Source organism: Alnus glutinosa, chromosome 7 (genome assembly GCF_958979055.1).
Source record: "Alnus glutinosa chromosome 7, dhAlnGlut1.1, whole genome shotgun sequence".
Taxonomy (NCBI): domain Eukaryota; kingdom Viridiplantae; phylum Streptophyta; class Magnoliopsida; order Fagales; family Betulaceae; genus Alnus; species Alnus glutinosa.
The window spans coordinates 29,165,705-29,177,877 of record NC_084892.1 but is presented as its reverse complement, the minus strand read 5'-3'; the positions used below and the strand labels follow the sequence as shown (position 1 = coordinate 29,177,877).

The 12,173-nt window shown below is 37.9% G+C and overlaps 1 protein-coding gene and 1 long non-coding RNA gene across 3 annotated transcripts; both read right to left on the bottom strand.

Moving 5' to 3' along the window:
• Positions 1–452: 452 nt before the first annotated feature.
• Positions 453–2,937, bottom strand: LOC133873770 (uncharacterized). Its single transcript, XR_009901155.1, has 2 exons — positions 2,198–2,937; positions 453–1,473 (listed from the first exon to the last, which is right to left on the bottom strand). It is a non-coding gene; the product is annotated as an uncharacterized LOC133873770 (long non-coding RNA).
• Positions 2,938–3,731: 794 nt separating this feature from the next.
• Positions 3,732–10,137, bottom strand: LOC133872213 (TOM1-like protein 6). Of its 2 annotated transcripts, XM_062309661.1 has the most exons (10): positions 9,587–10,137; positions 8,691–8,769; positions 8,402–8,500; positions 7,231–7,344; positions 6,555–6,715; positions 6,326–6,407; positions 6,157–6,242; positions 5,682–5,963; positions 4,576–5,291; positions 3,732–4,470 (listed from the first exon to the last, which is right to left on the bottom strand). In XM_062309661.1, the coding sequence occupies exons 1-10, from the start codon at positions 9,715–9,717 to the stop codon at positions 4,046–4,048; spliced, it is 2,175 nt and encodes a 724-aa protein (XP_062165645.1). In that variant the 5' UTR covers positions 9,718–10,137; the 3' UTR covers positions 3,732–4,045. The 2 variants fall into 2 exon arrangements, with proteins under 2 accessions (XP_062165645.1, XP_062165644.1); XM_062309660.1 differs by having other exon boundaries at positions 3,732–5,291; positions 9,587–10,134.
• Positions 10,138–12,173: the final 2,036 nt, after the last annotated feature.

Here is a 12,173-nt window from a genome sequence, read left to right as displayed (position 1 = left end):
TTCAAACTCAGATTTTCGCAACCCAAGATTTCGATCAGTTTCTACAGTGGAAGCAATTTCATCTAGCAAATTAGTTTCTGCTACTGTGCCTTTCCACTTCTCTTTGAAGCCTAAAGGTTCGCAAAATGTTAATGGAATAAGAATAACATGAAAAAAAAAATGTGTGAGAGAAATTTGGTTGAAATCTGATTCCATTTTAGTTAGAAAATTTGGTTATTCATGTGCTGTTATCAAACAAATGAATAAGAATGGTAATTCCATTTTAGCTTATTGTATTCTTAATAATACTCATTCTTATTCTTAGGTTATAATCGTTCTAGTGTACCAAACGTACTCCTGATTTTCTGCAAAAGCTCTCAGAAACTCGGGTTTCTTCGCTCTGAATGCAAGAAGTTTTTTTTTTTTTTTTTTTAAAGACTGTTGCCCTTAAAGAATCACTTGCCTGCATGAAGTAAATACACGACATAAACAATATTTGAAGATTAACAGTGGTAATAGCATCAGAATATGGGAAGACCCATGAATCCCTAATGTGGGTGGCTTGAAGCCCTCCCAAGGACATAATTGACCCTCAACTTTATAATCTGAGGGTGGCAGATTTACTTCTCCCCAACATCAGAACATGAGATGAGAGTAAGATAAATCATATGTTTGATAAAAGCACCGTGGACATTTGGGAAAAAAACCAACAATTGAGAAGTGGTCGCCTCCTCGAGGCAGTTTTCTCAAGATAAATTTTGATGCGGCGATCCATGAGACATTTTTTATGGGAGGTGCTATTTCTCAAAACCTTCTTCATGCTTGGATGAGGAAGCTCCCCCCATGAGACTCCTCAGTGGGAGAAGCTAGAGCAGCCATGCCATCGAGCAAGTAGCAGAGGACGGCTTCAACAATATTATCTTCGAGGGCAATTCATAAGTAGTGGTGTTTACCTTCCTTAACGAGGACTTCTGTCAAGTGGCAATCAGATCCTTTCATATGTGAAGCTCACTCAATTCTGTGCAACATCCCAGCCTGTTCTTTCCGTAAATATTAATCAACCGCCGTGCAAATTGGACTGCACATAACTAGCAACATGGCATGGCACCTCCACTAACATTAGTGGTCGGCTAGCATTCCCATTTCTTCTGTGCCTCTGCCTCCCGTCCCCGTGGTACATCAATCCCCCTTAGACTTACTTATCTCTTCCCTTTGCTTTGCTTTGTCTTTTGTTTTTAGTTTGTTTCTTCGTGTACCATTTGCTCGGAAAAAAATCAAAAATAAAATTTCTTCACACCACAATAACAAATAATAATGTCATAACTGGAGCAAATTGGCAAGTGTACCTTCATGTTTTCTCGCCTTTGCTCAAGTTCAAGACTAAATTTCTGCTTAGCAGAATCAATCTCCAACAAAGGCCTACCTGCAGTTCCTCTAAAATAGATTGGCACCGGCACATGATTGTTTTCTTGACCGCACCAGGTCATTTAACCTCTGTTCATTTAAGGGAGCAGATTTACGGAAAGACCGAGTTCAGTAAAAAGGTAATTAGTCCTAAACGAACACTTAGAGAGCTGATAATTCATTTCACTTCTTCAACAACATATAAAAGTCCAAGCAATCAAGCAACCATCTGCTACAGACTGAACCAAACTTGATCAATTTCATCAGAAAAATCAACAAATCGATCTTCAGAAGATAGGAGAGAGCTGCAAGTTCATGTGAATTTGGGGGGGCTCAAGCAGACGGGGGTCATCATTCATACTCTATTAACAAGGCAGTCAGTGCATAGAGATTTGACTCATGAATTTTTACTACTAGCAAAGTCATTTATAGCTTTTTCAGATGAAAATTTAGTTCAGCGTGAAGAGAACAAGATAGTAATCAAACTAATTTTGGAACTCATTCAATTCCTTAAGTAGTTATTTTCTAAAGAGTAAACCACATTATCATCAGTTACAGCTCATTTCGAAAAATGATGCTGCAGCTTTCCAGTTTCCAAACAAAAATTTGAAATTCATTACAAAGAAAGTGGCTTTCCAACCAAATTATGCTAATGAACCTCTTCCAATCCCTAACCTAGACAATTTAATCTATCTTTTGACATAGCAGAGTGACTAGAGTCTAGAGAGGAAAGTTGCAATGCGAATGGCCAATGGACAAATCATGATAATGATGTAAGAAGGAAAAAAGAAATAGAAAAAAAGATTAGTATTACCTCAATAATGATGAATAATGGAGAAGCTAATGGATAATATGTATGCATCTGCCTCCCATGAAAAACTTGCAGAGCTGCTGGAATTGGCAACAGAGGGGCCAGAGGGCAGATGAATGCAAGCACAGTTGAGTGATCGGATAATATATACAACATCCCTGAGCAACACACGTGCCAAACGAGTACGCTGTGACAGCTGGCATTCATGCAGATGATCAACACACGTGGCAAACGAGTACGCCGTGACAAGTGGCACCCACCGCCTTAGAAGAACTATATATGGTACCAGCTACGCTACGCTTGTTAGTTAGTTGTCACCGCTGCTCTTCTTCGTATTACACAAACAAAGCCATTAGCTATCCATCCTTTAGATCGTGAGAATGGAGGCGACGCGCTCGGAGTTTCCGAGTTTGGCGATCTCCGTCACGCCATCGGCGTCCAAGACGGATCCACACAAAACGGAGAAGGAGGAGGAACAGGATGGCTTCGTGACGCCCAAGGGCAGGGAGTTTCAGATTCCTCCTATCACAACTCCATGGGCGCCGAAGGCAAATCTGGCGACTGTAGAGGAGTGGAATCCGTCATATATCTGCTTCTTGAATCAATTGTGTATGGGAGAGAAAGGAATTTGGAAGGAAAATGAATGGCAAGCGGCATCTACGGAATGGAGATTCCAACCCTGAGCTCTTTCAGGTTTAAGATTATTATTATTATTAATTATGGGGAGCAACTCGTGGTGCATCAGTTCAGAATTTCTAGTATTTTGTATGTATATATATATTTGCAAATGATTGTATCACTTCAAAAATAAAAAATAAGAGAAGTGTTACGCAATCTCAATTATTTATTTTTTATTTTTTTCCAAATGATGTATCGTATGATTTTTTCAAAATTTGGTTCACAATGATCTGTGATCTATTATTTTGAAAAAGTGTCATTATCTTTTGAAAAATATGTTATATCTCATAGGATAGGATAATGACACATCATTTGAAAACCACTTTCTGAGGATAAAAATTTGAAAAGCAGTTCATTTTCCAAAAATGAATAAACAAAATTTCAAGCCCATTATAGCATTATCGCTCAATTATTTTGTTTAAGCAATTCTACTTCACTACTGATCATGATATACACGACGAAATCTACTTGGAGAAAAGGGTCCAGATTTTGTGTACATGATCGATCCGCTCTTAAAAGAAAAACAGCTAAAAAAATAAATATCCGCAATTTTCAATAGTGCAATATTTTCTAAATTACCACATTCAAATAAAATTGTTATTCAGGTAGCAGCTGATATGATTCTATAAATAGTTTATTTTCGACCGCAGTTTGTATGATTGTTTATTTATGCAAACTGTTCCTATTTAAGTAGACAATGCCTATCGATAGACGATGAGACTGAAATTAGTAATGTTCATGATGCGGCATAGTCAAGCAGCCATTATATATATAATTGACATTTTAAGATACTCGGTAGCTATTTGACAATCCTGTAAACTGCAATGGTATTTATCCAAAAAAAAAAAAAAAAAAAAAGTAAAAGAAATACGAGTACAGCCCTTACTATTTCCATGATCAATGCAAGTTTCCACGAGAAACCATCATTGCAGGGATGGGCCGAAGGCACAGGAAACCAAATACATTGCATGAACAGGAAAGAATTTTACATCTTTTGTTGGCAATCACTCACAAGCTACACACCAACATGGAAGATCAATGACAATCGTAAACTTTATGTGTGTATCTAAAGAACCTTAAAACACATTGTGGATTCGGAGAAGAGTCTGATACTGATATACACCGTATTCACATGGGGTATATCCTGTTCTGCAAACTATATACCATTAGCATTCACTTCCTCCCACCAACCATACTTTGGCCAGGAGTTCCTGACAAGCTGGATGATGTGCTGCTGCTTGTCGTTTTAAGTTTTCCATCCCCATTGCCAAAAACATTGAGATCTTCAAACAATCTGTATGTAGGAACAAAGGGCTTTGGTCCTGCTGCAGGGGCAGGATTCTTAGGTCCACCACTCACCCGCGGATCTCCATGCACAGCAGACCCATTTGTTCCTCTTAAGGGAAAAGAGTTATATTGCTGCATAGGTCTAGCCCCTTGACTGGGAGTGTATGATGCAGACACATGACTCTGGTTGTTGGAATAACCAGGGGTTGGAGCCCAGGGTGGAGGAGGGTAGCCAGACAAATATTGAGGATATTGGGGTGGCAATTGTGGCTGGGACTGTGGATTTGGTTGTGGCTGAGGTTGAGGTTGAGGTTGATATTGAACTTGTTGAAAGCTTTTAGGTTGTAATTGAGGTTCCAATTGTGGTTGGGACTGAGGTTTTAGTTGTGGCTCGGGTTGAGGTTGCAAATGTTGAGGTTGAGGTTGAGGTTGAGGTTGAACTTGGTGAAAGCTTTGAGGTTGCAATTGTGGCCGGGACTGAGGTTGCAATTGTGGCTGGGGTTGAGGTTGTGGTTGTAATTGAGGTTGCAATTGTTGCTGGGGTTGAGGTTGGGGTTGAGGGTGAACTTGTTGAAAGCTTTGAGGTTGAAATTGGTGAAAGCTTTGAGGTTGTAATTGAGGTTGCAATTTTGGGTGGGGTTGGGGTTGAGGTTGAAATTGGTGAAAGCTTTGAGGCTGTAATTGAGGCTGCAATTGTGGGTTGGGTTGAGGTTGAGGTTGAGGTTGAACTTGTTGAAAGCTTTGAGGTTGCAATTGTTGTGGTTGGGCCCATGGAACAACATAACTATTGTAGGGTACCTGCCCTTGGTTTCCAGGGTAAGTTTGGGGACCGTAGGGATATCCTTGTGCACTGGGGGAAACAGGTATCTGATGCATGTTTTGGTTGGAGACCGATGGAGTGTGAGGAGCATGGGGGGAGGCTGATGACGTTGACAAGGTGATGCTCAAAAGGTCAATCATGTTCTGTTCTTTTGTAGTCCTAACTGGTGCAGGCGGATCAGGCAGTGCTAATGCTAGTGGGGCAGTGCTTGAGACCACAGATGAAGTTGTTGATGTACTGCCGGTGTCCATTGATGATTGACCTTCAGTGGTTCCAGTGCTTTGAAAAGGCATGGGCTGCATCTTAGAATGCCTGCACTCACAGAACAAGTTGACCAATTATGAACCAAGCTAAACCAAATAATACAATTTAGTAAAGACTAGAAGAACAGGTCAACAATTGGTAGGTGATTACACAGAGATCGTAAGGAATTAAAGGCTTCAAACTTTGATAATATACAGCACCAAACGTGTGAGGCAACCAATACGTGCATACCAACTTCTAATCAAGTGCCTTTGTATACCAGTCAAAGATTGCAGTGATCTGATTGGGCAAATTTCCTGCCTGATCATTGACTTGGGCGGTTGGTGTAAGAATGGATTGAAATCTAATGTGCATAAGCTCTAAGCACCAGCATAAAGAGTGGCATTCCTATAATCCCTAAGAAATATTTGTTAGAGAAAATGTGGAGTTAAGAGCAACCTTCGAGCTAGCTGTGCAAACTCATCTTCCTCTTCCTCTTCTTCATCAATCTGGGCCCTCGAGATAGCAAGAGTCACATTAGGTCTTGAGCTAGAGTCACTCGAGCGAGAGTTTACTACTTCACTTGGTTTAGAGCTGGAGGCACATACTTCAGTAGGTTGGGGACTGGAATTTGTAAGTAGAGCTGGCAGGGGGGAACCGGAAGCTATAGCATCATGTTTTGCAAGCAAACTTTGAAGACTATCATTTAATTCAAGACCCTGACCAAGAAGTTCCTCGTCCCTGCCACATAACCAACAAGAAAATGTGAGAATTCCGGACACAAGTCAGCGGATGCGCACACATGCACATGCATACAGAGACTGCCCAGACATGATGACATACAATATAGTGACTCATGCTTTCAATCATATCAAGAAGAGATATACAAAACAACACGTTATGCCTTGATAAGGAAGGTATGGAGGAAACTAACCCAGTTGTAGTAAGCATCTGCATCAGTTTTTTCTGGTTGGAACGACAACGGTTGACAAGATCAACTATAACTTCATCTCTTACGGCCTATAAACACAAATAGAGACATTAGGTAATAATCCTACTTACAATTTGCACTAAGGACAGAAATAAACCACCATTTCACATACTGCACGGTCACTGGGGTTCACAGCTTGAAGCATGTCGCTTAAGAGCTCCATAACATTCCGCATAGAATCCATACTCGACAAACTGAGATAATTATAAAAAAATCAATCAGAAAATCAAAAGTGCCATAAATAATCTTATACCAAACCCCAGAATGGCACTAATAGAAGGAAGCAGAAAGCAACATCAATAAGGGGCAACAGGATGTGCACACCAAAATCAAACCCTCACCTTAAACTTTCTATATCTGTTGCCATTGTTTCATCAAGCCTCCTTGAAGAATTGCTAGGCATTCCATATCCTGCTTGAGGGTTTATGGTTGGATGGGTTACAGGTGGTGTAAATATTGGAGATGCATCTACAGAACGTCTGGGAAATTCTACTCCAGAGCGCTGCCATTCATACAACCCAAAACCATGAATTATACACAGAACTTTGCTTTTCATGAATAAGCAAGCAAACAATTTTTTTAATGTAAAAGAGAGAAACACGATGGAGGGAAATCAAGACTCATCAAAGAGCCAAAGCATTTTTGAGGTCAGTGTATCACAATAGGTGCAACACTATAGAGATCAATCTCCAAGCGTTTTGTTGATTAGTAAAGTACACACTACTGACGACATTACTCAAACTCAGCCCAACCCTTAATTCCACCATGTTATAAATAATAAAATGAAGTTTTTAGTTGACTAATGTGACAGCTCATTAGGCCCACCATGAAATCATTCCTAACTACTAGAAACAGTATTATGGTAAAACCCATAAGCCTATTATCAATTTTTGTAATAGAATGAAAAGGAGTCAAAAGCAAGAGATCCAATCCATGTAACATTCCACAGTCAATACTAAACCAGGCAGGAAAGGATCATCAAGCGAAAACAGTTGAATTAGGAAGCTACATGCTTACCCTTAGTTCCTCATACGCCATGTAGTACTGAGGATATTTTCCTCCAGGCCCCCCAAAAGCCTCTTGCCAAGAGTCTAGCAATACCAAGATTTTTTCCCTCACTTGCATATCTGTCTGCAAAATCCATCCGCATGTGCACTTCATTACAAAACAACAACAACAACAAGGATCCATGCCCATCTTCTAAGATAAGGCAGAATAAGTTAACAGAAAAAACTACCAAACGGAGCACAAAAAGGAAATACCACAATATCAAAAAAATAAAAAAATAAATTTGTTGATCAACCAAAATGAAAAAGTTCAACAAGTAAAATTGGTGAAAAAAAATAAAGGGTCATTGAATATCCCACATTCAAAGCCAATAGGAAGATAAACTAATTCATCTCATCAAACTTAAAATTCACACTTAAGTTTAGTTGACTTAAGTTTACCTCAAGCTCAATGAGGCCACAGAACAGACTACTATTCACGGGTGATTAAAACATTGTTCAAATGGACAGCTCTTCCTCATCAAGCCACATGATCATTGCACGGTGATTGCAGTATTTGTGCTCTTTTTCCATAAATGATCCCTGACCTCCTTGTTCAGGTGGCCCAACTTTAAGTTATCATCCTACTCTTACATATTTATCAGTGTGTCAGGCTTAGGCCACAGGTTCTAGATAACAAGGGTCACTTATTGAATATTTTTTTATAAGTAGAAAAAACCCAAAAGGTAGGACTTCCAAAATCAGATGGGTAGAACTAATCACTTTGATTACCTATAATTTAGCTCTAATAAAACTACCCTTCAAGCATGCAACTTAGAACTACCATGCATCTCATGTTGAAAGGACACAGATTTCCTCCAAACTGGGTTGGAGTAACTTCCTTTAACCTAATCTATAAAAATGACATGTGCCCATTTCTTTAATAGCATGTAAGAAACTCATGCTTTTTAAATAAAATTCATTCCAACTTTGTCTCTGTTATTAAAAAAAAAAAATGCATTTTCAAGGTTTCTTCCGACTGGACACACACTTGCGTTCTGCGTCGTACAATAGTAAATCAAATTTTGGTATCTTACATGCTATTAAAAAAATGGGAACATGTCGTTTTTATAGATTAGGTTGAAGGAAGTTCCTCTAATCCAGTTTGGTGGAAAACTCTACCGAACGAATATGAGACTTACCTTCTTCTTGACAATTTTGATCATCTCCTCCAATATTTTTTTCTCAGCAATTTGAAAATGAACATAATCACCACAGTTCTTCACCATAGTCTCCAAGAGCTGGAAAATTAAGATTTCACACACAATTAATCCATCAATAGATTTGCTGCATAAAAGAAGCCAAAGTCTCAAACTAAATAAACCAGAAACCCCAAAGAGTACATACATGAGTGGTAGAAATTTACGTTTTGATTTGGAAACACGTTCAAGTTAATCAAAGTAAAAGAAAAAGGTCCCAACAAAAAAGTACCGTCAAAGAGAGTAGTTGAACTTTAGGGTTCTTATGCTGCAACCTTTTCTTCACAGCTTTCACAACATCTTTCGCCTGCCTGAGCAATTAAACACAATACCCATCAATAAATCAGCATAACTTTTATCTTAATTTTCCAAATAAAAACATAGTGAAAATTTTCCAAAATGGAAAAAAAAACAAAAAAACAAAAAAACAAAAGGAGTTCGAACTAATACTAAAATTCAACAAAACCTCCACCTACTTTCTATGACCAGGCTTATCTGAAAGAAAAATAATTTAAGAATAATATTTTTCCAACAGAGAAGAAAAAAAAAATCTTTTCCTTTGCAGTCCTAATTTATCTGTTCAAGAATTTTGCGGTGAAGCTTTGGGAAACTTTAACCTGTCTCTTCAACAAACTTCATGTATTTATTTTTATTTTTTATTTTTAAAAAAAAATCTCTTTATACCACAAATTTATACTTTGATTCCCAAAAAAGTTAACCATTTGAAGTGAGGAAAGGTAACCCAAAAATAACACTAACGATACTATTTTTCACATGCCTGCAATTTCTATCAAAGACACAAAAGAATTCTAAAAATTCAAAAACAAGAGGAAAATAAAAAAGAATCACATATTGTAACTAGTAATCCAAATTAAAAGGTGAGCAAGAGACTGTTATCATACAACATATAAACAAAAAGGAAGTCAAATAGATACACAAACAGGAATACCTGGAAATTTACACATAAAAACACAAAGATACATCCAAATAACGAAATTTTCCGATTAAACAGAAACCCTAGACTGAATCAACGTCAAAGTCAACCTTCACAAAACCAGAAAACCAAAAAAAAGCTAAGAGCTTCACAAAAAAAAAAAAAAAAATTTCGCGGCTCGTCTCTGATATTACCAATGGTGTGAATTGACGGAATCGCAGATATCGATGTTCATAGTCCAATCAGGGCTCATCAGAAGATCGCTCGTCGCCTTGTCCACCGCCACCGTCGCCGAAGTCGAAGACGACGACATAGACAAAGCCATCTCTCTCTTTCTCTCTCTCCCCCTCCCTCTATCTCTCTCTCACACACGCGCAGACTTTGTAGAATAACAAAAAAAGAAGCGCTTTCCTTTTCTCCGTTTGTTTGCCAAGAAAATTCAAAAAGCGCGACTTCAACAGCAACACCAAACGCCCCTCATCTTCCTGGAAACCACACCGTCATGACTGGGAAATTCACAAACCCTAACTTTTTTCCCCTTCGTCCAACTTCTTCGCTTTTGGTTCTTTCTCGCTCTCACCGCTCAAAATTGATCAAAATTCCTGAAATTACGTTTTCTCCTAGCTTTCTTTGTTCTACGATAACCCTTCCTGGTTTTAGTATCGCCACTCTGTAGTTCCTCACGCCCACTCGCCGTTTCCGGATTTAGTTATTCATGCGCCACACGGTCACACCACGCGGGTTGTTTTAAAGCATAGTTCGTTGGAGGAGCGAGCGTGCTCTGTTTTGTATGTAAGCGCGAGTGGCTAAAATCGGGAAAGTGGATTGGGTTCTTTTCTTAGACTTTTTGGGTATTTTTTTATTGCGAAAAAGGATATATTATGTAGAGATTAGTGATGTGGGATTAGGGGGTGCTTAGGGGGTGGTGGTGATAAAAGTCATGGTGGGGAATAATGGACTGGGGTGGACAAAAAGATTGCTGATGTGTTGCGAGTCTCTATGGGGCCAGCTTTGTCTCTTTTATATCTGCCACTTCTGTACTTAGATGAAGCACAAAGGTTTGAGCTTATCTTGTCCAGGGTTGATCCCAATCATAATTCTGAATAAAATTTGGATAAGGTTTTCTCTGAATTTCGTTTGAGAAAATTCTATGAGTTGGTATTTGTTTTTAAAATGTGTAATTCTTAATTGCATCTAAAACAGGCGTATTTGGGTCTAATACAATGTTGTAGTTGTCCATTTTTGTTCAATAAGATACTTGAATGGTGGATGATCGACTCATTTCATACGACCTTTCTTTTTTGTCCAAGTGTAAATAGTTTGAATCTTTACGTACATATTTATTTCATCGAGTCTCTTTTCAAGATATTACTTAAACCGTTGTATTTTTCGTGCAAGTCAAAACCCACTTGACAATGAATTTTGCGACCTTAAAACCGTTATAATTACGACTGTTGTTTACTGTAGCGTCAGTCGATGGCTTCCCTATAATTTCATAAATTTGTAAGCTTCCCTGTTAATTCACGTGCACCTTATATTTTTGTTATCTCATTTATTGAAAATGTTATTAGGAAAATATTAAATCAATAAATAAACACTTTTGTGCATTGGCCGTTTTTAAAACTAAGACTTGATATATTTGTTTTTTTTAATTTTTTTTTTACCCCCATGTTTTTTAAAAGCTTTTCTGCAATCTATAGTGGTGACACCATAGACTGCCTAAGGTAATTTTATCATGACGTTGCTGTTTTAATTTGAGGCGGGGTAGTTGTTTACTTAATTATCTCTTTTGATTTTGTAGGTTTATTCGGGGGGTATGTTATAGGGCTTAAAAAGAGTTATAAAGGACAAAAAAAAAAGTAGATAATTATTAAGTTTAAAATCTAATAGAATTCAACCAGGTTTATTTTTCTCCAGAAAAGGAAGAAATTTATTTATTTATTTTTTCTGTTAAAACAAGACCTAATTATATGCCAACTCCTCCATATTTTTTAGGAGTTGTTTCCTAACTTATTTAAAAAAGGAAAGAGGTTTAGTTTTAAAACGAAACTTGAACTTAATCTGCTGCTAACCCTAAATTCACTATAACATTGGCTTCTCTCTCTCTCTCTCTCTCTCTCAAAGCTAAGACCTAAAAAAACTGCAAACAATCTCCCTCATGGCTGCAACCAAAACAGGTAGGATTCTCTAGGTTTTCTCAAATTTTTCTATTGAAAACTAAAACTTGTAACAGAGTACCATAGAATAAACCCTCTTTGTGCTGTTTTTCAATGGTCCAAACGGCGAGATCATTGGAGATATGTAGGATTTATAATCCGCTGACATGTTGATTATTGAATTGCAGGTAGCCTACACATACAAACGCATTAGTTGAAAATTGAGGCCTTAAAGTCTATTTTTTGGCCCAAGACCATACATGTTTTAGGGTATCTTAATAAGCTTGCCGTTAGTGAGGGTGGAACCAGGATCTGTGCTAGGAGGGGCAAAAAAATAGACTTTTTTTTTTTTTTTTTTTTTCAAGGGTAGGAGGCTCACAACTCACTATTCGCTAAGTAATTCTAAATGTCATATAAGCGTCCATTAAATGTCTATAAAAAAATAAAATAGCTTTTAAATGTCATGTGTGGGTCCCACTCCATTGTACCTTGGTGTTGTGTCATTGTTGTGTAGTGTGAGTGTTTTAATCATTTCACTTCAAAATTACTATTTGATCAACCACACACTTAATAGTGATTTTAAAAGTCACTTTATTTTTTTATGGCCACTTATATAACATTTATA

Coding starts and splice junctions, on each gene's coding strand:
- LOC133872213 (XM_062309660.1), bottom strand. CDS start 9,717: ATGGCTTTGTCTATGTCGTCGTCTTCGACTTCGGCGACGGTGGCGGTG. Junction 5,964..6,156: donor CAGATGCTTACTACAACTGG/GTTAGTTTCCTC, acceptor GTTATGTGGCAG/GGACGAGGAACTTCTTGGTC. Junction 5,292..5,681: donor TTTGCACAGCTAGCTCGAAG/GTTGCTCTTAAC, acceptor CTGTGAGTGCAG/GCATTCTAAGATGCAGCCCA.